This window comes from Scardinius erythrophthalmus (genome assembly GCF_964197995.2).
Source record: "Scardinius erythrophthalmus genome assembly, chromosome: 9".
NCBI classification, from domain to species: Eukaryota; Metazoa; Chordata; class Actinopteri; order Cypriniformes; family Leuciscidae; genus Scardinius; species Scardinius erythrophthalmus.
The window spans coordinates 2,432,080-2,455,813 of NC_138229.1; the positions used below are offsets into that span (position 1 = coordinate 2,432,080).

The 23,734-nt window shown below is 40.0% G+C and overlaps 1 protein-coding gene across 2 annotated transcripts; it reads right to left on the bottom strand.

Annotated features, from left to right (window-relative positions):
* Window positions 1–4,257: 4,257 nt before the first annotated feature.
* eef2b (eukaryotic translation elongation factor 2b) lies at window positions 4,258–23,723 on the bottom strand. Of its 2 annotated transcripts, XM_081375297.1 has the most exons (13): window positions 23,579–23,723; window positions 21,541–21,755; window positions 17,204–17,385; window positions 15,054–15,265; window positions 12,756–12,934; window positions 12,123–12,228; window positions 10,712–10,964; window positions 10,164–10,359; window positions 9,270–9,636; window positions 7,999–8,352; window positions 6,509–6,691; window positions 4,838–4,970; window positions 4,258–4,667 (listed from the first exon to the last, which is right to left on the bottom strand). In XM_081375297.1, exons 1-13 carry the CDS (start codon window positions 23,579–23,581, stop codon window positions 4,474–4,476), a joined length of 2,577 nt encoding a protein of 858 aa, XP_081231423.1. In that variant the 5' UTR covers window positions 23,582–23,723; the 3' UTR covers window positions 4,258–4,473. The 2 variants fall into 2 exon arrangements, with proteins under 2 accessions (XP_081231423.1, XP_081231424.1); XM_081375298.1 differs by lacking the exons at window positions 17,204–17,385; window positions 21,541–21,755; window positions 23,579–23,723 and adding an exon at window positions 16,575–17,090 and having other exon boundaries at window positions 15,054–15,731.
* Between the last annotated feature and the right edge of the window lie 11 nt (window positions 23,724–23,734).

Genomic DNA, 23,734 nt, shown 5'->3' on the forward strand with positions numbered 1-23,734 from the left:
AAATCTGACTCCGGGTCTTCTTTCAAACATCTGGTCCTTGGGTCCTAAACTGTTAACCCCTAACAGTAGTAATGCCTTCTTTACTCGTTATATTTTTTGAAGTACGTGCATTGTTAGATATCATCATCACCAGAGCCTTCTCTAACGTTACTTTACTCAATAGCTGCTATTCATCAAAGAGCCTGTTTAACTTTTAACTATAAATGTTCTACTCTCTATATAATAAAGTACACAACCAAGCAATGAAAAAAAAGCTTGTAATTAAGACCGCAACATTGACTTACCTGTCGAGAAGAAAGCAGGCAACTTCAGGGTCTCTTTTGAAAGCTTTCTCCTGCATTAGCAATCCCGACATTAACCCTTGTTTTTGTAATCTCCGGTCACGTTTCCTTTTACGGTCTATTTTGGACTTTTTCGTCGACGAGGACTCCTTATCCTGTGACTCAGCGTATGTATGAATGAACGGTGTATAAATAACCGTGCAGTGCATCCTTTTAAACTTGCCGCAGCAGTGACAAGCGCCTCTCACTGCTCTGCTCCTCCGCGTCTGCTGGCTTCAGTCACGTGACGCTGGCTCTGAACGAAACGCGTTGTGGAAACGCGTTGGCCTAGTACTTTTTGTCCCTCGCTGCTATTATAGTTTTTCAAGATGGCGGAACTACATGGAAGCCTCCGTGGACCTACCCGTCCCATGTATATAAAGATAATAAATTCTTCGTTTACGAGGATTAGTCTGATCATTGGCAGAGGTATTTGTACACCATTGAGGGCATATTTATTAATAAAAATATTGATTTTAGATAATATAATACCTAAAAAGCTACACATAGTCCCTTTAAAGCCAAGCTACTTTCATAGTACCTAAAACCCAGGGTTGGCGGAAACTAAACTGAAACATAGCTGGCTAGCCACCTAAACCGGCTTCATGGTACAGGCCCCTGAAGCATTACAAAGAACATGGGTTAACCCCCCGTGTAAAAACATCCGGTGGCCGTCAGAAATCAGACAAGCGCCTGCTCACGTATGATGACATCTGTCGTGTGGTATCATTCATCGTCAACTTCGCGGAGCTTCACGGACTGGTTCTTCCAGGTCGAGTCCCTGGCTACAAATGTTTTGATATCAAGTTGCTGCCCTCTCATTACACCAAGGCCACAGTTTTTTGTGCCTATGAACAGACAGTTATGTCAGGAGGTAGGTATTCTTTATTAATGAGCATTTCAGTGCTGAATTGATAAACCTATTATGCTGAAAAATAACTTAACAATGTGATAATGAATGTGTAAGGAACCTGTGCTTTGTCATGTCTCTTATTGTGAAAATTGTTAGTTCATGTTCCTTTTGTAGTTCTGTTCATGGTCTTTGTAGTTTTGTTTGCTAATTAGACTCACTCTCTCAGGTGTCCAGTGTTATCTAATTAGTCCTGTTATTTAACCATGGTGTTCTTTCTTACCTGGACGGATTATTGTTTGAATGTTAGTTTGTTCTAATGTTCATGTGGACGTGCCCTTCATGGTTCATTGCTATGGTGAAGCTCTACGCTCTATGTCACGTGTTCTACGCTCAAGCCGTGGTTTACTGTTTTGAGCAATTAAACATAATTTTTATCTGCATCTAGATCCTGACTCTAACTTGGTTCTTGGAGCACGTTACAGAATGTCATTCATTAGTTTGCACATGTAGCCTATGCTTGCTGAGTGATCTTTAGTGAAAGGCTTGTCAGTTAATGATAGACTGTAATTGATGGAAATTTTGGCATAAAAGTGCATTAATAGTGCATCAAAACCAAATTGAGGAAGTTCTTCCCAAACTTTGTTTTATCAGAACATCGGGTGGTCAACATTGTGACCTTTCGGCGCCTGTGGAAGACCCTTGTGCCCTTCATAGTCCGGACGAAGCCAATGACTGACTTGTGTTGGGAATGCCAAAAAAACAACTCGACCATCTACAAGTCTGCCAACCTGACCGAAGCAGAGAAATCCGAGCGATGCAGAAACCAGGAAGACCACCTCATGAAAGTTATATTACAACGCTCACTGTATCAGGAAGACATGGTTCAGAAAGCCAAGGATACTGTAAAAGACCATGGCATTCATGAACTCGGTCCTTGTGATCCATGCTCCAGAGAAATCACAATGCATTACTCGTTTGATTTTGCCCAGCAGGTGCATTTTCCCTCCAATCCACTTCAGCCCGATCCTGTGTACTTATTGACCCCTTGAAAATGTGGCTATTAACCGTTAATTAACCGTGAGGCTATTCCAAGACAGGTTAACTACCTTATCGATCACCAAAGGGCCAATTGCTGTGGTGTCATTCCTTGATAATTTCTTCACTCAATATGGCATGGGTGAAAAGCATGTCCAGCTACATTGTGACAACTGTGTAGGCCAGAACAAGAACGATACTGTGCTACAGTACCTGCTATGGAGAGTTCTTCATGGATTGCATGAAACAATTTAATTGAACTTCCTCATTGTGGGCATTTGACTTGGTGAAACAAAGCTATCGCCGAAAGATGGTATCATGTCTGGACGATATTGCTGATGTTGTTCGAAGCAGCACACTGACTGGAGTTAACATCCCGCAACTGGTTGGACGGGAAGATGGGGAAGTCATAGTGAAGCAGCGTGATAGACAGTCATTCCTGAAGCCATTCTTCCGACATCTCCCGGAAATAACCCGACACCAGCATTATCGGTATGTAATTTATGGTACTATAATACTAATGGCGTATCTATTATGCTCAAGTGCGGTGTGTGTGGGTGTGTGCTTCTGTGTTACATGGGTATCTGCATATAATAGTGAATGGATCTTTTACAACTAGTTTTCCCCAATCTTCTGTGTTTTTCAGAATGAGCAGTGACCATCCTGGCTGGGTACTTTACAAGGCCTTTGCCACCTCTGAGGAACAAGGAATATGCTTGCTCCAAGAGGACGCACCACCAATCCAGAGACCCCCTGTCATCAAGCCCCCTGGCCTGGATTTGAACAGAAAGACTTATCTGTACCAAAAGAAATACAAAGGACATTACATGCCCAAAACCGCCAGTTGAGAAAGTAAGTTGTCCCTCTCCCTGCCCAGCTAAGAAGGAAAGAGCTGAAATGTGAATTTAATGTGCAATTTGAATCTGAATGAGTGTATTTATTGTGTATGGATGTGAGTGAGTGTATTTGTCTGCAAGGAGAATCCATTACAATGTGTTTGATTTATTTTAACCCAATATTTAACTGTTGGTATCTCCTTTATGAATTTGTTACACTGTTATTGTCAACTAGCCTAGACAAAGATATGACTGCATAGGCTAGCATTATTTGTTCTCGGTTTCCTTGTCTCTCTGGCTCTCTCACACAGACACACCCTCTCTCTCACACAGACACACACACACACACACCCACCCACCCTCTCTCTCACACACACTCATGTCTGGTTCACTATCTTTGTGGGGACTCTCCATAGACGTAATGGTTTTTATACCGTACAAACTGTATATTCTGTCCCCTTACACTAACCCTACCCCTAAACCTACCCATCACAGGAAACATTCTGCATTTTTACTTTCTCAAAACAACTCATCCTGTGTGATTTATAAGCCTTTTGAAAAGTGGGGACTGCTGGCTGGTTCCCACAATGTAGGTGATCTCAGGTTTTACTATTCTTATGGGGACATTTGGTCCACACAATGTAATATAAACAAGGGCACACACACACACACACACCCTCTCTCTCAATCAAAAAAATGTAGTACCTCTTAAATTTTTCTGATTTTAGTAAATTTTTGTAAAAGTGCCTTTTAAATTATTTATTCAAATATAAACTTTAAAATAATTTGAGCTTCAGCCTGGTTTAATAGCATTTATATATATTAATGTCTTTGGTCAAATTAAGTTGTAAAATAAATAGTTTATCCCTTTAAATGCAATGGATTTTGAAAGATAAACTAAAAAAAACAGGCAAAAAAAAAACGTTCAAAGCGATTTTCTCAGGTTTTCAATTGGAAAAAGAGGGCAGACGACCATAATTCAAATGTGTAAATCTTTACAACCATTCAAGGTATGACTTTGACTAGGATATCATTCAAAATGTTGATTACTGTAATTAAAATCAAAATTCTGTCTTATGACCATGGTTCATAAAGACCACATATTTGAACTTCGTTATATCATAGAAATGTTTAGCAGACTAGAAAAGGCAAAACTGCACCTAAAGCCCATAAACACATGAACTGACCAGCAATGACACGCCACACACTCCAGTAATTTTCAATTTTTATTTTCTTTATTTAGATTTACATAATCCACTTAACTTCCCTGTTTGCATGTGAGAAAGTGATGTTTGTGCCCTGTACAGTCCAGTCCCTCTCGTGTACTCTGAGGGAAGGAAGCGAGTGCAGGAGGGAAGGAACGAGATGGGAATGAGGAGAGTAAAGCGCAGAGGTTGGGCTAACAGTGGGAGACGAGTCGTTCAGCGGTTTATAACTTGTCCAGGAAGTTGTCGAGTGCCGGCATGCCCTCCTTCAGGCCCTTGCGTTTGCGTGTGTCGGCGACGATCTGGAAAGGCTTGGATGCGGCGTCTTTGGGGTCGCCGGGCAGAATCTGCCAGTGGTCGAACACACACTGAGGGAATGCCTGACCGCCGGTGTTGGAGCGCAGGTCAGCTGTGAAACCTGCACACAGACAGAGGACATCAGCAAAGAAACAGACACGCTTTTATATTAAATCAAATGTGACTTAAATGACTTCTAATACAACGCTTTTGTCTGATTAAAAAAAGAAAAAGGTCATTAAATGCAATGAAGAAAGCAGCAGTTTAGGAGGAATCGGAACGGTTACTCACCGAAAGACTCGTTGACGGGAAGGAAGGCCTTAACGACAAACATGGGCGTTCCCATGACCTGTGACTCCTCGAACACGTGGCCTCGTTTCCTGTTCAACACGCCGTAGATGCCGCCGACCACCTGCTCTGGGCACTGTGTGTGTGAGAGAGAGAGAGAGAGAGAGAGAGAGAGAGAGAGATGCGGGTGAGAAACACTCAACCATATAGTGATGGAGTATATGCTAGTATCATATCATATGATAAACGCTAGTATCATATCTCAAGTTCAGTATTTGTATTGAATCGTGACGAGTGTATTATGACACCCCTAATTATAATTTAATATTCAAAATGAATGTCCAGGAACACTTGTCCTTCAAGACAACACTGTAGATCTGACTGTGTTCATGTCTGTGGAGGTCTCAGATATTAGTGGTAGGGGTTATCCATCACTTCATCAGAGTGGTGCATGATTTCTCATCATAGACCAGCCAGGACATGAACAGGGTTCCCACACCTCGGCTAACTTCAAGTTCAAGGACTTAATGTGGGACACATTTCAAGTGAGAGCAAGTTTCAGCCTATTTTTGCAATGTTTCACGCCTGTCTGCGAAATATTGAGGTACTATTGTAGTAGTTTCATACGAGCGTGAACGTCATGGCAACATACAACACAAAGTACCTCGCGCGGGAAACACTTAATGTAGCACGTAAATGTGAGTAACTAACGTAAATCAAGCATGAATGCTAGCTAGTGTGCGTAGGCCACGAAGTGTTGGCACATAACATTAGCGGACCGGAGGAAATGTGGATTTTTCCCCAGAAAACTTCAAATTCAAGCACTTTCGAGGACCTGTATCTGTGTGTGTTTATCATCAAAACCTTTCCAGGGCCTGAGATCATGCGGCAGCTTTGTGGAACGGTATGCGATGCGTTAGTGTACGACCGAATCCTGAAAAAAAAAGAAGCTAACTTCCACTGTTGTACCATGTTTGACACACGTCACATGCTATCCTGACATTGAGTCTTTACGGGAGGTGTGTGAACACACTCACAGATTCCGGAAAATCACTGGCAGAGTGAATGAACCAAAAATCAAACGATCCTGAGACACATTATCCGTGTATTTTCCGGAATCTCAGTGTGAAAGGTGTGGAAGCTCGTTTCCGCCACAGAACAAAACATTTAAAAAGATAATTGCGACTTTTTATCTCTTAATTGCGTGTTATAAAGTCAGAATTGCGTGAAAAAGTCGCAATTGCGTATTATAAAGTCAGAAATCAGAATTCTGACTTTTCTTGCAATTGCGACTTTATATCACGCAATTTTGACTTTATAATACTTAACTGGCAGATATAAAGTCAGAATTGTGAGATATAAACTATTCTGAGGTAAAAAAAAGAAAAAAGAAACTTATTTTTCCTTAGAATTGGACTTTATCTCACAATTCTGAGAAAAGATGTCAGAATTGCGAGATATAAACTCGCAATTGTGAGAAAAAGTCACAATTATATTTTAAAATGTTTTATTCTGTGGCGGAAACAAGCTTCCATAGAAAGGGCCTTATGTTTATTTCCACAAACTTTCCAGGGTCTTGAATTTTTCTCAGTTTCACAAACCCGTGGGAACCCTGATACACAGAACCGTTAGATGAACTTCATACAGCTCATGATTCTTGCAGGTGAATCTCACCTGAATCTCCACCAGGTAGACGGGCTCCATGAGTCTGGGCTCGGCTGTGATCTGGCAGGCGTACAGGACCCTGCGGGCCGTGGGGATGATCTGGCCACCGCCGCGATGGATGGCGTCCGTGTGGAGAGTCACGTCGTGGATGTCGAAGCGGACGGCACGCATGTTCTCCTCGCACAGCACACCCTGAGGAGAGAGAAACGAGACCGTGAGCATGCGTCCTCCTCACTCGCAACACTTCAATATCTCAGCAGATCAAGCGGAACATCAGGAGCAAGAAAGTAAAAAAAGTAGTCTTAAAATATTAGCATTAATATTTATAAAAATATATAATTCGGGGTGTAATGATACATCATTATAGTCACAATATAAAAATGCGACGATGATGATGATTCGTGATTGACTAATTTTATGCAAGGCTCCGCTTTCTGTCTTTTCAAAGACATCGTAAAATCATGTCTGATCCAAATCTTCTGAAGAGACACGAAGGCTTAATATGATGAACAGATTTACAACGCGCGTACTGTAGATAACATGCATGTTCAAATGCTTAAGTGACATGCAAAAACATGAATGAGAATGCAAAATTATAAAAAATCTTGATGAGTAACCCTTTAGAGTTCAGGAATAGTCATTTTGACATGCTTTCTTGCAATTAAAACGGATTGATTGCATTGATCCTCTGAGGACGACGCGCTGGAACGGCCCTCAAAATAAAAGTGCAAACAATTTATCACCATATCACATTTAGTTTTAGAAGTATGATTATTCAAAGTATTTTAGATGGTTTATTCTTAAGTGCATTAATAGCACTGGGAGAGTTTGTGCAAGAGAGAAAAAATTTGTTCTAAGTTTCACATTACTACAATAAAATACTAGATATACTGTTGATTATATTGTATAATGCAGTGGGGGAATATTTGTGGGTCCTGATAGTAATAAACTTTATTTTGGCTAAGAAATATTGCGATATATCATGAGTTCAGTATCAAGATTTGTATCAAATCGTTGCTCATCTATCGTGACACCCCTAATTATTATAAAATCTAAACCTGAGAGATTTCAGTCTCTCCACTTAAAGTCCATTAGGAGTGTCAAAGGCATCGTGAGATAATCAGGTCTAATCCAAACCCAAGTCTTCTGAGACACAAAGGCTTTAATATGTTATTGAAGGCTAAAAATATTGTGATTATCATATCACGAGTTCAGTATTTGTATTGAATCGTGACGAATGCATCATGACACCCCTAATTATAATAAAATATTCAAAATGAATGTCCAGGAACACTTGTCCTTCAAGCCAACACTGTAGATCTGACTGTGTTCATGTCTGTGGAGGTCTCAGATATTAGTGGTAGGGGTTATCCATCACTTCATCAGAGTGGTGCATGATTTCTCATCATAGACCAGCCAGGACATCAACACAGCCGGTGTGTATATATAGTGCAGCCCTAACGCAAACCAAATCTTATTTGATTCTGAGCATCTCTCACCTCTTTAGTGGCCCACTGGAACCCAGCAACAACGCTGTCCTTGATCTCGTTAAGGTACTGCACTCCCTTGGTCACGTCCACCAGGACATTGGGTCCGGTTCCGTCGGGTCCAAAGCACCAGATCTTACGGGCCTCTGTGACCTCCCACTCGTATTTGTCGGCCAGATAACGGGCGCGGGTCTTGAGCTCCTGACGGGACGACACCTCACCCTTGTCGATGTCTTCGGCGAGACCGTCTGGGAACGGTCTGGCCTTCATGTAGAGACGGTTGTGTTTGTTGGGGGACTTGGACAAGCACATCTGGTCTGATTCTGCACTGACCGTCTCCCTGTATGACACAACGGGGTCCGATTTCTGTTGGAGAACAAGGTCGACGGGTCATAGGTTACATCAGGTTAGTTGCATTTCAATTTACTGCTAAATCAGCCTCACAGACTGAGTGGAATACGACAGATACAAAACACTAAAATTTAACAAGTTTTTCCTGGGTCCATCTTACAAAATCACTAAAGAAACTAGTTAGTTAAAGTGCCCATATTATGCACATGTACAAGTTCAGAATTAAATTTTTTGGGGTCTGCTAGAATACACTTTATAAACTGTATAGCCTATTGCTGCAGCACTGCCTGAAACACTGTTTTAGGGTACGCTTAAAACGGACAAGTTTTTGCTTTAAGTTCTCCACTTTTAACCAGATGGTGCAATTTTCTCAGGTTTGGCCAATAAAGCAAATACTCGTTTTATTCTGCATATTTTAGAGCGAATTATTCAGCTATAGTTTTGTGTGGGTGTGTTGCTATGGATGTCAAGAGTGTGGTTTGTATGAGTGTAATATGTGTGTGTAATATTGGATAGAAAAACTACAGCAAATCACAAATCCAGCCACTGTGTCCCAGTGAGTTTTGCTGCCATCTAATGCGGAAAATCTGGTACTGCACCCAAACAAAATCTTACTGAAAGCTCATTTTTTCACATTTCAACTTGTTTAGATTTATGGCTTTGATTTTCTAGCAGTTTTAGAGTTCATGTTTCATAAAATATATATTTAATTTGAAACAGTTAAATCATTTTCATAAACTTTTTTTTCTCTTCTTCACTTCAACAATAATCTGTCAAGGGTCTTAAAAATGTGAAGTTTAGGAGCACAGACTTAGGTTTGGTCTCATTTTAATGAGTTTTGACACCGACATTTATGTCCTCTATGATGACCCATCTGTAACTTTTTTTTAAAGTGACACACCAGGATTAAAGACAGTTGTTCATGCACAAACCTTAAGTGGAATGCAAGCGTGGTCCTCCTCCAGATCTTTAAGGCAGATTTCCAGGTGAAGTTCTCCAGCACCAGCGATGATGTGCTCTCCAGACTCCTCAATGATGCACTGCACCATGGGGTCGGACTTGGCCAGACGTTTGAGTCCCTCCACTAGTTTGGGCAGGTCAGCAGGATTCTTGGCCTCCACCGCCACTCGCACCACAGGGCTGACGCTGAACTTCATCACGCGCATGTTGTGGGCCTGCTCGAAGGTCGTGATGGTCCCGGTCTTCACCAAAAACTGGTCCACACCAACCAGACCCACGATGTTACCGCATGGCACGTCTTCAATGGGCTCAACGTAACGACCCATCATCAAGATGGTCCTGGAATTGACATTCAGGGTCAGAATGGAGGTACACTTTTTTTTATATACCTGGTTTAAGAGCTAATCATGTTAATCAGAAATTTTGGCAATGAATATATACGGCAGAAACCAAAACGCCAAATATTTTTAATGCATTATATACAGCTCTGTTTGAGTTTGATTTAACTATTTTTCAGTTAACAAAACACTAGGGCTGGGCAACGATTAATCACATCCAAAATTAAAGTGTGTTTACATGTGTGTGTACTGTGTATAATAATTTTGTATATACATACACATGCATGTATAAATTTAAAACATTTATATAAAATATTTATATAGAATATAAATTATGCATACAGTATATAGATGCAAATATTTCTTGCATATATACACGCACATTTATATATACAAAATTATTAAACAGAACACATATGTTAACGCACACTTTTATGTTGGATGCGATTAATCATTGTCCAGCCCTACTAAAAACATCATATTATTTGAGTACATCAGTAGTGTTAATGCATCTGGAGCGCTACAAACCTCTGGATGGGTTTTATGTAAAGATCCTCCTTCTTCCCAGGGGTGAAGTTTGGTCCCATGATACGCACTTTCAGCCCAGTGGACACGACACCGGAGAACACACGGCCAAAAGCGTAGAAACGGCCCTTATCGGTGGTCGGCACCATTTTTGAGATGTACATCATGAGGGGAGCCTTCGGGTCGCAGTTCTTAACACCTGTGACGAGAACAACCAAATCAGACATGCAAGAGATAGTCAAAGGCTAACCGTGCATTACAACTATTTTAATGCATAACGCAGAAGCAAAGAACCACCCGACATGGTGCATGCACACCTAGCTCTGGATTCTCCCACTTATACCATCATTTACAAGCATTGACAAGTTAAAGCTGTTAGTAGCACAATATTTGACCGGAAGGGTAAGCATTACGGTTATTTTCATCAGTTACGGCTCATTAGATACAGATCATTTTCCCGGCTTTAGATCAGACACTGATAAAGTTAATTTCAATTAATTATTGAGAGAGAGAGATGAGTGAAGTGATCTCGTATAAGACGACTATCGTACCCATGGCAGCTTCATCATCTCCAGGTCCTTCGTAGAGCAGCTCGCAGCGGTACCTCTGGGCCGTGACGGGAGAGGGCAGGTGGATGGTGATCATCTGAAGCAGAGCCTCTCCGGCGGGCAGCCAGCGGCGCATCACAGCCTTCAGCAGAGGCTTGCCTTCCTTCTCCTTATCCTCGGCGTCCAGCTTGATGTCCAGCTTCTCGATCAGCTTGGCGGTGTCCTCCTTCTTGAAGTTCATGATGGCATCGAACACCTGGAGATTGAGGAAGTGAGGTATGATCACCAGAGTATCGAAAAAAACTGATTCGAGGCTTCGGTTAGCAATAGAACTGAACGATTAATTGCATTTGCGATAGGGTTGGGTACCGTTCACATTTTAACCGGTATCTGAAATTCGGTGCCGGTACCCAACTGTACCTTTTTCAGTACTTTAGGGATGTTTACCTCAACTAAAGAACACCTGGAGATTGAGGAAGTGAGGTATGATCACCAGAGTATTGAGAAAAACAGATTTGATTGAGGCTTGTTCGTAGGGTTGGGTACTGAACTTGGTACTTTTAATGGCACTGACTCGGTACTACCGAGTACCAATTCACTCGATCAAATTTTGGTACCCGAGAACACATCTGGACGCGAGACTAAATACGAATCCTGCATGTTGTGCGTGAATGAGTGGCACAGATGCGCGGTTCATTTACCACACAAGCGCATGTGACGCTCAGTGTTTTTCGGCCTCTTCAGTCTCACTATATGAGAACATGAATGCATTTCCAGAGCCGCTCTGAGTCTCACTGAAGTTCATCAGCATATCGCTATATCAACACACGGAAGCTCAAAAGGTCTTCACCACAACAAGAAGTTTTTTTTATTTTAAGTCAAAATAAAAGTTCGGTTTAACTTAATATTACTGTTGTACAGTAGAATTTAGATATCTTAATTTAATAATAATCCTACTACTACTACTACTACTAATAAATTATTTTAAGGAATAAATCACACTTTCATCCATGTTGTAATTTTAACAGTATAAAGCTCAGTTGTCCCGCATGTTTGAAAAAAAAGAAAAAGTTTAATTTCATATAAAAGATCAATTAAATTAACGTTTTATGTCTTCATTTGATTACTAGAAAATTCACAACCGAATTTGTGGAAAACAACATTTCAGAGAATTAAAAAAAATATATACTAAAACTGTGTTTTTTATTAATATTCAAGTATCAGACATTGGCAGACAGCGACGAAGGAAGCTCTGGCATAATGTCAACAACACTTCTACAAATGACTTAGTTTCTTTACAGTTATTGAGGTAAACATGCCTTAAGTACCGTTGGGTACCGGCACCAAATTTCAGGTACCGATTAAAATGCAGGTCCCCAACCCTAATTGTTCGGTTCTGTAAACTGATTTATACCTTGAAGATTGGGTCCAGGATGAGCTGGGCGAAGGTGCGGGGCAGTTTCTTTCCTTCAGGGTTGGTGGCGGACTTGCTGAATTTACCATTGGCCGGGTCAAAGTACCTGGAAGAGGAGCAGAGGATGAGTAACACGCAACCGCTGAATTTAATAAGCACGAGTAATTTATAAGTTCAAATTTTTGGGTTCACAAGTTATTTCAGCAAGATGCATTAATCAGATGATGGGTAAAGCCTGCTTAATGTTACAAAAGATTCATTTTTTTTAAATCTTTTGAACTTTCCATTCATCAAAATACTGAAAAAAATTAAATATTTTCATAATTGATAATCAAATGTGTCTTGAGCAGCAAATCAGCATATCATACAAACCTGATGAAGGATCATGTGACAGTGTAGACTGCAGTAATGATGCTGTACATTCAGCTTTGATCACAAGAATAAATTACAGTTTACTATATATTCACATAGTAAACTTGAAATTGCAATATTTCATAATATTGATTAAATTTTTTTAAATCAAATGAACAGCATTGCTGAGCATTCGAGAACTTTTGACGATTATTCAATTCACATGAATGAATAAAATGATATTTATGGTTCATTTCGTTGTGTTATCCTGGTGAGTCTCACCTGTCACCCCAGAGTTTCTTCATCATGTCCTCCACTTTCTTACAGCGCTCAGCCGGGCTCAGCTGACCTTCACCTTTAGCAGCAAACTTGGCCACGTACATCTCAGCAAACTGCTTCAGAGTGAAGGCCCAGCCGTGCAGACCGGAACCAAAACCCACGGTACCGATCACTGGATCAATCTGAGAGAACGCAGAGTAAACACGGATCAGAAATCAGCCTAACTACATCACTGCTCTAACGCCATTGGCTATCGCTATTAAAAATCACGGTAACACTTTACAATAAGGTTCATTAGTTAACATGAACAATACTTCTACAGCATCAATTAATCTTAGTTCATATTAATTTAAACATTTACTAATACGTTATTAAAATCAAAGGTTGTATTAAGTTAATTCGATTCACATTTATATGTATCGCGCTTTTCACAATACACATTATTTCAAAGCAGCTTTACAGAAAGTGCACGAGTCCACATTACATCGCAGGGAGTTTGATTGACAGGCGATCTGACCAATCATAATCCGCCATTTTTGTCCGACAAAGCGGTCAGGAGTGTTAGTAGATTAACGGAGGATTTGAACTTGAAAAACAGTAACATTCCTTATGTTCATTAGGGATGGGACTTTTTCTCGACAAAACGATCGACATTCGACACATGCTTCACTCGACAAAAAAAAATAGTGTCGACATGTCGAGGGGGCGGGGCTTGTGGGATTTCCAAATTGCATTTTTTTTTGGCTTTTAATTTATTACATTTCCTCGGTTACTTTAACCTCGGTTCCCTGAGAGATAAGGGAACGAGTATTGCGTTGCAAACGCTATGAGAAAACTCCTTTTCTCGAGAAAAGAATGACCATGGTGTGTAAACAGAAGCAGCAGCGGAAATAAGCACGATCCGCGAGTGCTGAACGTTCTGCACAGCTTTGATGGGTGCGCAGGAGGACACAAGTGGGCGGCGACAGCTCCTTACAGTGGCGGGAGTTTTTTCCCCAGCGCCGTCAACAGAAAGAGCGTTAACTGTGGCCAGGTACGTACACACCGCCGCCGACTTGGGCTGCAAAGAAGCTCTGGCCGCCCTGTCAAGGACGCTTGTCAAAAGGACGCCTGGCCGGGACTCGCTCTATCTCTCTGCTCGTGCGTGCTTAAAATTTCATATTTTGTTATGAACATTCACCCGCCAGTGTGGCGGATAGCCTTTTGAGATTTACTCGCCAAACAGAAAATCTACCCGCATTTGGCCTTAATTTCGGACCCTGATGTAGAATATTTTCCACCCTCCGCTTTGCTGCTGCTCTTTAAAAAAAAAAAAAAAAAGAAAAAAAAAAGGCAGACAATCCGACAAAAAGTCGACACATGGGCCTCGACAGTCGATTTCCCAAATCCCGTGTCGTTCCCATCCCTAATGTTCATTCATGTTTATTTTATGCTATAAATAAACTAGAAGGAAGATGATCGGTTCACGGGCAGCTTTAACTGAGCCAGACACATTTAAGAGCCACAAAACGGTATTTATTGTTAAATTTCTTTTTTTTTTAAATGACAATTTTAATATGAGACTTTGTTTCATATCAAAAGTAAGCTGGTCTGTCCTGTCTCAGTGTGTTGTCAGTGTCCTCTCTGCTCTGCGTGTTTCACTGTGTGAGAACGTGTAGTGTGAGAGAGGCGTGGCTTGTCAGACATAGCAACAGTAACTAAAGGGGGCGGGTCTTTGCGAACGGTCAATTTACAGTGATCTGTTATCAGAGGAAACCGTCTAAGTTATGCATTTCAGAAATGTGCATATACAAAATCACTGTTAGCTAAAAACGTATTAATTTAAACAATGTAATTTGATGCAGAAACGATGAGCTCATTGAAGTAATGAATACTTGTTAGTTAAAGGTATAGCGGAGGATTTTTTACTTCCGGGTGGATCACCTATACTATTGGTCCTCCTAACTGTCAATCATTCTGGTGAATCAAATTTTTCAAAAAGTTGAGAGGACAGGACTGATCTAAAATTCAGAAAGATCCTCCGCTATACCTTTAAGAAATGATAATTAAATTTAGAAAATAGCATATTTGCATCATACCTCAAAAAATGCACCGTAAACTAACATGAACAATGTATTTCTCATTGTTAGTTAATACGTTAATATTAACTAATGAACCTTATTGTAAAATGTTACCAGTATCCCTACAGGTCTTAGATATTGGGTTAGTAGTGGTTCGTCAGCTCATCAGAGTGGTGCATGATTTCTCCTCATAGACCATTTCAGCATGTTAAAGGTCAAGTGAAGGAGTGCATGTTCTCACCATGATGTTTCCCATGGGTCCATTCTCGTCCTCTCCGTACGTGGAGATGATCACGTTCACGTTCTCCACGATACGCTGGAAGGTTTGGTAAAGCTCTTCAGGCTCCAGCTGCAGCTCCAGCAGGGCCCGGTCCATCTTATTCATCATCAGCACGGGCTTGATGCGCTCGGCGATGGCCTGTCTCAGCACCGTCTCGGTCTGCACGCACACACCTGGGCACAAAGCACACTCAGCATCCTGTAGATTCAGCAACGGCACATTTTAAACCCCATGAAGGCCATAACTAGGGCTGCACGATATTGAAGAAAAATGCGATAACTCATTAAATAATGCGATACGATAATGCGAGACACGGAAGGCAAAAACATCGTTTTTTTCACTGGTCAATTTTGAGATTTTTGGATATTTGTCTTCAATAACATGTCTTCTTTCAGACTTGTGGTGTAAAAAAGTCTGAAATACACATTTAGGTCTTTATTTTATTACACTTTGTCTGTTTGCGTCTGTAGATTTCTCATAAATTCAACAAAAGTTGGCTTTCTAAATCACATACACTGTTAGAAAGCTCTCTCTCCTGTACAGTGCTGTCGGATCCAAATATGGTAATTTACTTTTTATCAGCAACCAATCGTGAAAGTAAAAGGGCTGAATGCGCAATCTCATTGGCTGATGATAAATCTTTAAAGGTCCCGTTGCATGCGATTCCATGTTTCAAACTTTAGTTAGTGTGTAATGTTGCTGTTAGAGCATAAATAATATCTGTAAAATTATAAAGCTCAAAGTTTAATGCCAAGCGAGATATTTTATTTAACAGAAGTTGACTACAAAAAACGGCTCGATTGGACTACACCCCTCTACATCCTGCATTAGTGACATCACCAGAACCGTTTCTTGACTAACCTCCGCCCACAGGAATGCTCCCTCAACTCTACTGGCGCACTTCTTATAACTTAGCCTACTGTGTTTACTCAGCTCTTACGGTGATTTTCTGAAGTAAAACTGACGCTTCATCTTTTGTGTGATGTACAATAAACTTTATTATACTCATCAGTATATGTTTGATCATCATTCAGACAGCAGACTTGTAGGCTATTAGTAAGTAATGGATACATAGCCTACAAGCAGATGACAAATACGTTATAATAACCGTAATTAAACTACTAAACCATACCTGTTTCATCTCTATACAGCACTCTGACTCTGTAGGCATTATTGTCCGACTCGAAATGAACACCGTTACTGAGAGTTTCTGATATTATCATCATTCCGTGAGATGAAATTGTCCTGAGAGACTGAGCGCGAGCTCATGAAGCTCCGCCCCCTGTGTCGTCCAGCAGCACCTCATTTGCATTTAAAGGGGACACACTGAAACGGCTCGTTTTTCTGAGCCCCAAAAAATGTCAATTTAAACATGCTGTAAAAAATGATCTGTTGGGTATTTTGAGCTCAAACTTCACATACACACTCTGGGGACATCAGAGACTTATTTTACATCTTGTGAAAAGGGGCATAGAACGGGACCTTTAAAGCCCGTTTTCTCAAAATGACTTTTCTCTCTGAAATCTCCACTTCAGTAGCACAGATATACACCAAAGTTTCCAGTCTTGTACCTAGTTATATTATTAGGATTTGTAAATATATTGTTCCTAGCCTGATTTATATAACATTTTATTCCAAAAAACATGGCAAATAATTTTAAGGCTATTGACAGTATATTCTTGATTTGCAGGATAACAAAAGTAGATACCCATAAATCCCTCTGTAATTTTTCCCCCTCATCTAATAATGTGAACACAATGAAAAAATAACTATCCAATACTCAGATTTCTTTTTTTATATGCAAATTAGTGCATATTTAATTAGATATGGCCTAATTTGCATATTTAAACATTAAATTACAGAAAACTTGTAATACATTTTTTTTTCTCATCTTAATGTAGATAATCAACTGGGAAAGTTTCATGGTGATATCTGCTAGTTAAAAGTTTTACCCTATTCACCTGTACACTACTCGCCTTAAAACGTCAAAATCAAGCCCTTCAACAACCTTGTACGATCCCTTGTATGAAATCGTTTCTTTTTAAGACCGAATTTGGCGATTCATTCAGTGCTACACATTAATGACAGTATGATGCACGGTAAACACTTACCAGAGACGCAGTCCACCACAACCAGAGCTCCGTCTGTGACACGCAGAGCAGCCGTGACCTCCGAGGAGAAGTCCACGTGGCCGGGAGAGTCGATCAGGTTGATGAGGAAACCCAGCCCATCCTTGCACTGCTTGATGAAGGCCATGTCATTCTCGTTCAGCTCGTAGTACAAGGAGATGGCGCTGTTGAAGAGGCACAACAGAAGAGGACTCAACAACACGCTCTTCGTACATCAGCATTAGACACGCGACTGTGCTTTAGTTTCTGTTCTAGTGAGCATGTCAGACAATTGGTTTGGGTTGTGTTAAACCCTATTCGCACTGATTAGTATCATCTGAGGACCTCGTGTGATTTAGAAATCAATGAATGTCATGTGGTGCATTCGCACAGGATCAGCGAAGCCTGTGATTTTACACATTTACTGACTCATCTTTTATAGGTCTCTATCACCAATTATAGGTCTAGCTGTATGATATATCATAAACAGCATGTGGTGAGGAACATTCCTCTGCTATACATATCCTCCATCTAATCATTCTTTTTGTTTTCGTGCTTCTGATGATTTTCAGCTTTCTCTTTCTGCAAATTGTATAGTTGTATCATATGGTGTATAGCAATATTAACAAGCACCCAAAACACTTCAAAACACTCCAACACAGCCTTTATTCTTCATGAACGATGGATATAAAGGTGCACAGGAAACAAAAACCTTAATATATACAACCGTGTCAAATCATAGCGATGCCGATTCGCACGGCATTAATATCATCACAGGACCTCGTGTTCGGTGAAATAAGGAAGGTCACTTGCGGGGGGATTTTTACTTTACAAATCAGAGATGCCGATTCGCACAAGATTAAGATCACAGACGACCTCCGCAATTATTAATAATAACTAGAGGTCACTAGTAGGGATGTAAACGGTTAATCGATTATCGATTAATTGTCGACAAGAATTTACTCGATTAAATAAAATTATTGTCGGTTAATTGAACATTGCGAACGTGCACGAGATTCTCGCGGGCGGCGAGAGACCCGACACAAACTTGAGGCGGCAAAAAAGAAACCAAACATGAGGCGGTCAAAACGGAGGGGAATGTGGGAGCATTTCAGAAACAGAGCTGCCAGCTAGAGGTCTGCATTCCCGCGGCTGTCCCGCGGGATCCGCGGGACCCGACCAGATATTTTGCGCCGCGGGATTAAATTTCCGACTAAAAAACGGTAGCGGTCGGTAACTCTGGTGTAATTTGAACGGGAGCGGTCGGTCATTCAATATCACGTTCCCGACGCCGACGTTCTTTCAGAACAGCATATCTTCGCTTTACCTAATCTTAATCTTATCGACCAACAGGGTCTGCCATGTAGGCTAATCAGGACCGTTATGCACGCGCTGCACGCACGGACCAGTAACGGTTCTTTCTGTCATGCATTGATTGTATTTGCCTAACAGCAAAATGTTACGAATTTTGATAATACGAATAAAAATAATAGCCTACACTTCTTTTTTTTCGCTGCGATATTTTTTCCCCTACTACTGTCTGCAGCAAAATGTTAAATTTTGTATATTGACAAGGCGAATAAAATAATAATAAAAAAATGTTTGTGCAGACTACATTTTTATTTTCTCTGTGAAAATGTAGGCTACATGTGAAATTCTGGGAGATCTATATTAAAGCGGGATGGTCGGGTCGGGAAGAAAATTATTCTAAGCAGACAGCGGGTGAACAAATAGTGTATATATAGCGGGAACGGGTGGGTGCGGGATATAACCCCAGCGGGAGCGGGCGGGAGCGGGACCTAAAAAACAGTCCCGCGCAGACCTCTACTGCCAGCCCTCACACATCACACCACACATCCATTATCTCATGCACAGAAAAATCGCGAAGCTAGACAGAGGCGGGGTGCGTTTCCCGAAAGCATCGTTGGCCAACTATGGTCGCAAGTTCATCGCAATGTCCATTGAACTCTATTGGTAACGACGGAACTTGCGACCATAGTTGGCCAACGATGCTTTCGGGAAACGCACCCCAGGTTAGCTATGATATATAAAAACTCAGCTCTCAGATTCTGTCAATTTTATTACGAAATTCAAACAATAAATACCGTTTTAGCGCTTGTAAATGTTAAGTGACAGATCCCTAGCGCACGTGAACCGATCATCTCAAACGTTACTAGCTAATAGTAAAAAAAAAACACGAACACTGTTGAAAGATACAGTACAACTTACCGAAATGTATATTTCTCATACATAATATCGATCAATCAGTGTTTTTCATCAGCGTGAATAGGTCAATAACATAGCTGGAGAACAATTATCTCACATTTACCTCAGGAAAGCCATTTAATGAACATAATATAGGCTATAGCACGTAGTTGGCAAGAAAAGAAATAGCTATAGAGAGTATTTTGCTAAATATGTGTTCTATATTACATATTTATTATATTTTTACTTGTATCATTAAATAAAGTTATTATAATAAAAAACGCATCATATTTAATTATTTTTAACCTTAAATAATAGCCTACTACCAGCTTTTAGGGCTTTCTGTATGTTTACAGCATTAGGTGAGTTGTTTTTTTTTCTTGAGAAAAATTAATGTCTATCTTGTGTAGCCTACCTAATATTTATCCAAATGAGTCAATATTAAATAAAATCACAATACCGGTAATTGAATTGAAATAAAGCGTAGCTTACCAGAAATTGTACCATGTAAACATTGTAACATGTTGTCACTAAACCTAATAAAATTCAGTTTAGTTACTAAAATGTTAGTGACAATCACAATACACTTATTGTGATGCAATTTTTTTTTTACAATTATTTTTACATTTTTTTTATGTATTTTAATTTTCTGTGCATAATTTATTTCGTTAAACTACATAAATTCCATTATCTGTACCGTATCCCAACTGTTACAATAAAACATCAGTTGAGCAATATAACATGCATTTTTATTCAGTATATAAGCAATATTTTGCTTTTTCATGTTAATGACACTATTGATACCGTGAGAAATTTACATTCTCAGGAAAATAGCCGCTTATCAATTAATCGTTATTCGATCGATAAGGTCAATCAACTAATGATTAATGAATTAATCGATAATTTGCATCCCTAGTCACTAGGTAATGCTAATCCCGTGCGAACAGGGCTTCAGTCATAACAGGGTGTAGCACAAATATTTTGTTTCAGAGTGGGAATAATTGTATGACTCAATACCATAAAGCAATGACATGGCAGGTAAACAGCACTTTGCCCTCATGCACATCACAACCACTCCCTGCATATCATTTATAGTCATTACATGGATGATAAGTTTCTTTATTTGATTGAATTTTGATTACAGAGAAGCAACATTAAAATTCCCTGCTAATTCCAGGTTTAGTTATGCATGATAATGTTTCTATGCATTCAATTGCGTTTTATTTACAGGCTTGCGATATTAAAATTCCCAGTTATGCATGATAATGTTTCTATGCATTTTACTGCATTTTATTTAGAGGCTTGCCATATTAAAATTCCCAGTTATGCATGAAAATGTTTCTATGCATTTTATTTAGAGGCTTGCAATATTAAAATTCCCAGTTATGCATGAAAATGTTTCTATGCATTTTACTGTATTTTATTTAGAGGCTTGCCATATTAAAATTCCCAGTTATGCATGAAAATGTTTCTATGCATTTTACTGCATTTTATTTAGAGGCTTGCCATATTAAAATTCCCAGTTATGCATGAAAATGTTTCTATGCATTTTATTTAGAGGGTTGCAATATTAAAATTCCCAGTTATGCATGAAAATGTTTCTATGCATTTTACTGTATTTTATTTAGAGGCTTGCCATATTAAAATTCCCAGTTATGCATGAAAATGTTTCTATGCATTTTATTTAGAGGCTTGCAATATTAAAATTCCCAGTTATGCATGAAAATGTTTCTATGCATTTTATTTAGAGGCTTGCAATATTAAAATTCCCAGTTATGCATGAAAATGTTTCTATGCATTTTACTGTATTTTATTTAGAGGCTTGCCATATTAAAATTCCCAGTTATGCATGAAAATGTTTCTATGCATTTTACTGCATTTTATTTACAGGCTTGCAATATTAATATTCCCAGTTATGCATGAAAATGTTTCTAAGCATTTTACTGCATTTTATTTACAGGCTTGCAATATTAAAATCCCCTGTTATGCATGAAAATGTTTCTATGCATTTCATTTACAGGCTTGAAATTTAAAAACTTCCTGATATTTCCAGGTTTAGTTATGCATGATGATAATGTTTCTATGCATTTAATTGCACTGCGATATTAAAACTCTGATGTTTCCAGGCGCCTTACGTTGACTTGATGGTGATGCAGCGCTCCTGCTCGTCTTTGCGTGTGTCAGTGAAGCGGGTCTCTCCGGCGCGGGCGGAAGCGATGATCCCAGCCTTGGACACCAGAGAGTCGGTCAGTGTGGATTTCCCGTGGTCTACGTGCGCAATCACGGACATGTTACGGATGTTGGACTTCTTGTCCATGATGGCACGGATCTGGTCGACTGTGAAGTTCACCTGGAGAAGAGCAGCGAGATATTATATATAAAATTGTGACCCTTCTCACATGCTTTACCCTGAGGAGTGGTGGTTCTGCCTTCAGGGAGACGTTACTTAGTGCCCAAATGTCGACTTCAACTCGACTAACAACTCTTGTGCCTGCCTCTGTTAGAATCTTGAATGGCATGGACAAAGGCATAGCATATGATAGTCTCTGGTTATCACTTATCTAACATTATTTATTGATTCACATTATAATTCTTATTTACTGTTGGTTATTTATTGCTGGTCTTGTGGTTTATGCAGCCGTTATTTGTGCAATAACCAGTGCAATATGATGCCCACCTACACGTTCTGCTCCAATGTATGGATTGTTTAGGTGAGATAAATGTGATTGATTCATTTATTTTTTGTGAGATTTGGAAGTGCAGAATACACTAAGCCCAAGACAAATTTCCCTAAGGGGACAATAAATTATATTGTATAAAATGTTGACTACTGTGTGCGAGTATACATATAAAATATATAAATATATAAAAACACACACAGTAGTCAACATCTGAAGTGGATCAAAACCTTTCATCAAAGTTATATGAATTTTGAATACCCGTTCTTGTCTTGTCTAACTTTGATCCACTTGAAATGTTAACACTTATGCATTTGGTAGACGCTTTAAACCAAAGCGACTCGCACTGCATTTCACAGTTCACATTTTCATTCTTATCAGTTCTTGCTTTCCCTGGGAATCGAACCCAGGAAGCGCCAATGCTCTACTGTCAGTATGTTGTCACATACAAACACATAATTTTATATATATATATATATATATATATATATATATATATATATATATATATATATATATATATATATATAGAGAGAGAGAGAGAGAGAGAGAGAGAGAGACTCCCATACATATATGAACACGTACGATGCAAATGGTGCTATCCACATATAAACATCAAATGTGTCATGGTCAATATCAAAAGTGTCATGTGCTTGTCATATGAGCTTGTCAAAACTACAATAAACTGGCAGTAACGCGTTAATGGGTTGTTTAGCATTACTTTACCGCGGTGTAACATTAAACGCAATGGCGAATAAAGCACCGGATAAATGAACTTCCATAAATATTAATCGCTTTGCGCCTTTTATCCCGGAAGCCGTGGCGCAAACAATAGGCGGCCATGTGCGTGATGATGATGTGGCCACGCTGATAACCGCACATGCGGGACACGCAGTGGTTACGTCACTGGTCACATGTGACTGCGGAGCGCCGGTGCGCGTGCGGCCAGCCTGAACACTCCCGACACCTGCCGTTACACCGACCGGCAAAGTGAATAAAACCACACACAGACCCGCACAAACAGGCGGAAAACGTAATAACTAGGAGTAGAAATACAATATAAAAAGATACAGGAATACAAAAAGGGCTCCCAGTGAGTTATATATTAGATTTTCCTCACACACGATTTTTTTCCCTCACAATACGTGGCATCGTGAGCTAACAGGCTAGCCCGGCCCGGTCTAACGGAACCGGGAAAACCAAACTAAACGACTCAAAATTGAACAATAAGGCTCTGATTTGAGTCATTACGCTGAGAATGTAATAAACTACTTATAACACATTTACAAAACAACGACAAATAATTTATAAAGTATTTTAATAAATGAGTCATGCCGCAAAACAGCCGCTGCCATTTTGTTTTGTGGAAAACTAGCCGGCCTTTTCCCTTAAACATCGAACCGAAAATCCCGTTAAATACAAAAATGATTAATCTAACACCTGAATCCGCTCTCCGCACAGCGGTATCCAATCAAGCAATATGTAAGATACGCACCATTTTGGCAGATGGTTCTGGATTCACTCAGCACTGATATTGGAACAGAGAGCACGCTGCCTTCCGCTGGTGGGGACAGGCAGGGAGAAGGACGCGTCACGCGCAGCGCGCGCTTATATCCAGATGACGCGTTCATCCTAGCGTCATGACGCAGAG

Excerpts from the sequence above, each read along its gene's own strand:
- eef2b (XM_081375297.1), bottom strand. Across the intron at positions 9,637-10,163 it reads TACATAAAACCCATCCAGAG|GACCATCTTGATGATGGGTC; the intron begins GTTTGTAGCGCT and ends TGTCAATTCCAG. Across the intron at positions 8,353-9,269 it reads ACGCTTGCATTCCACTTAAG|AAATCGGACCCCGTTGTGTC; the intron begins GTTTGTGCATGA and ends GTTCTCCAACAG.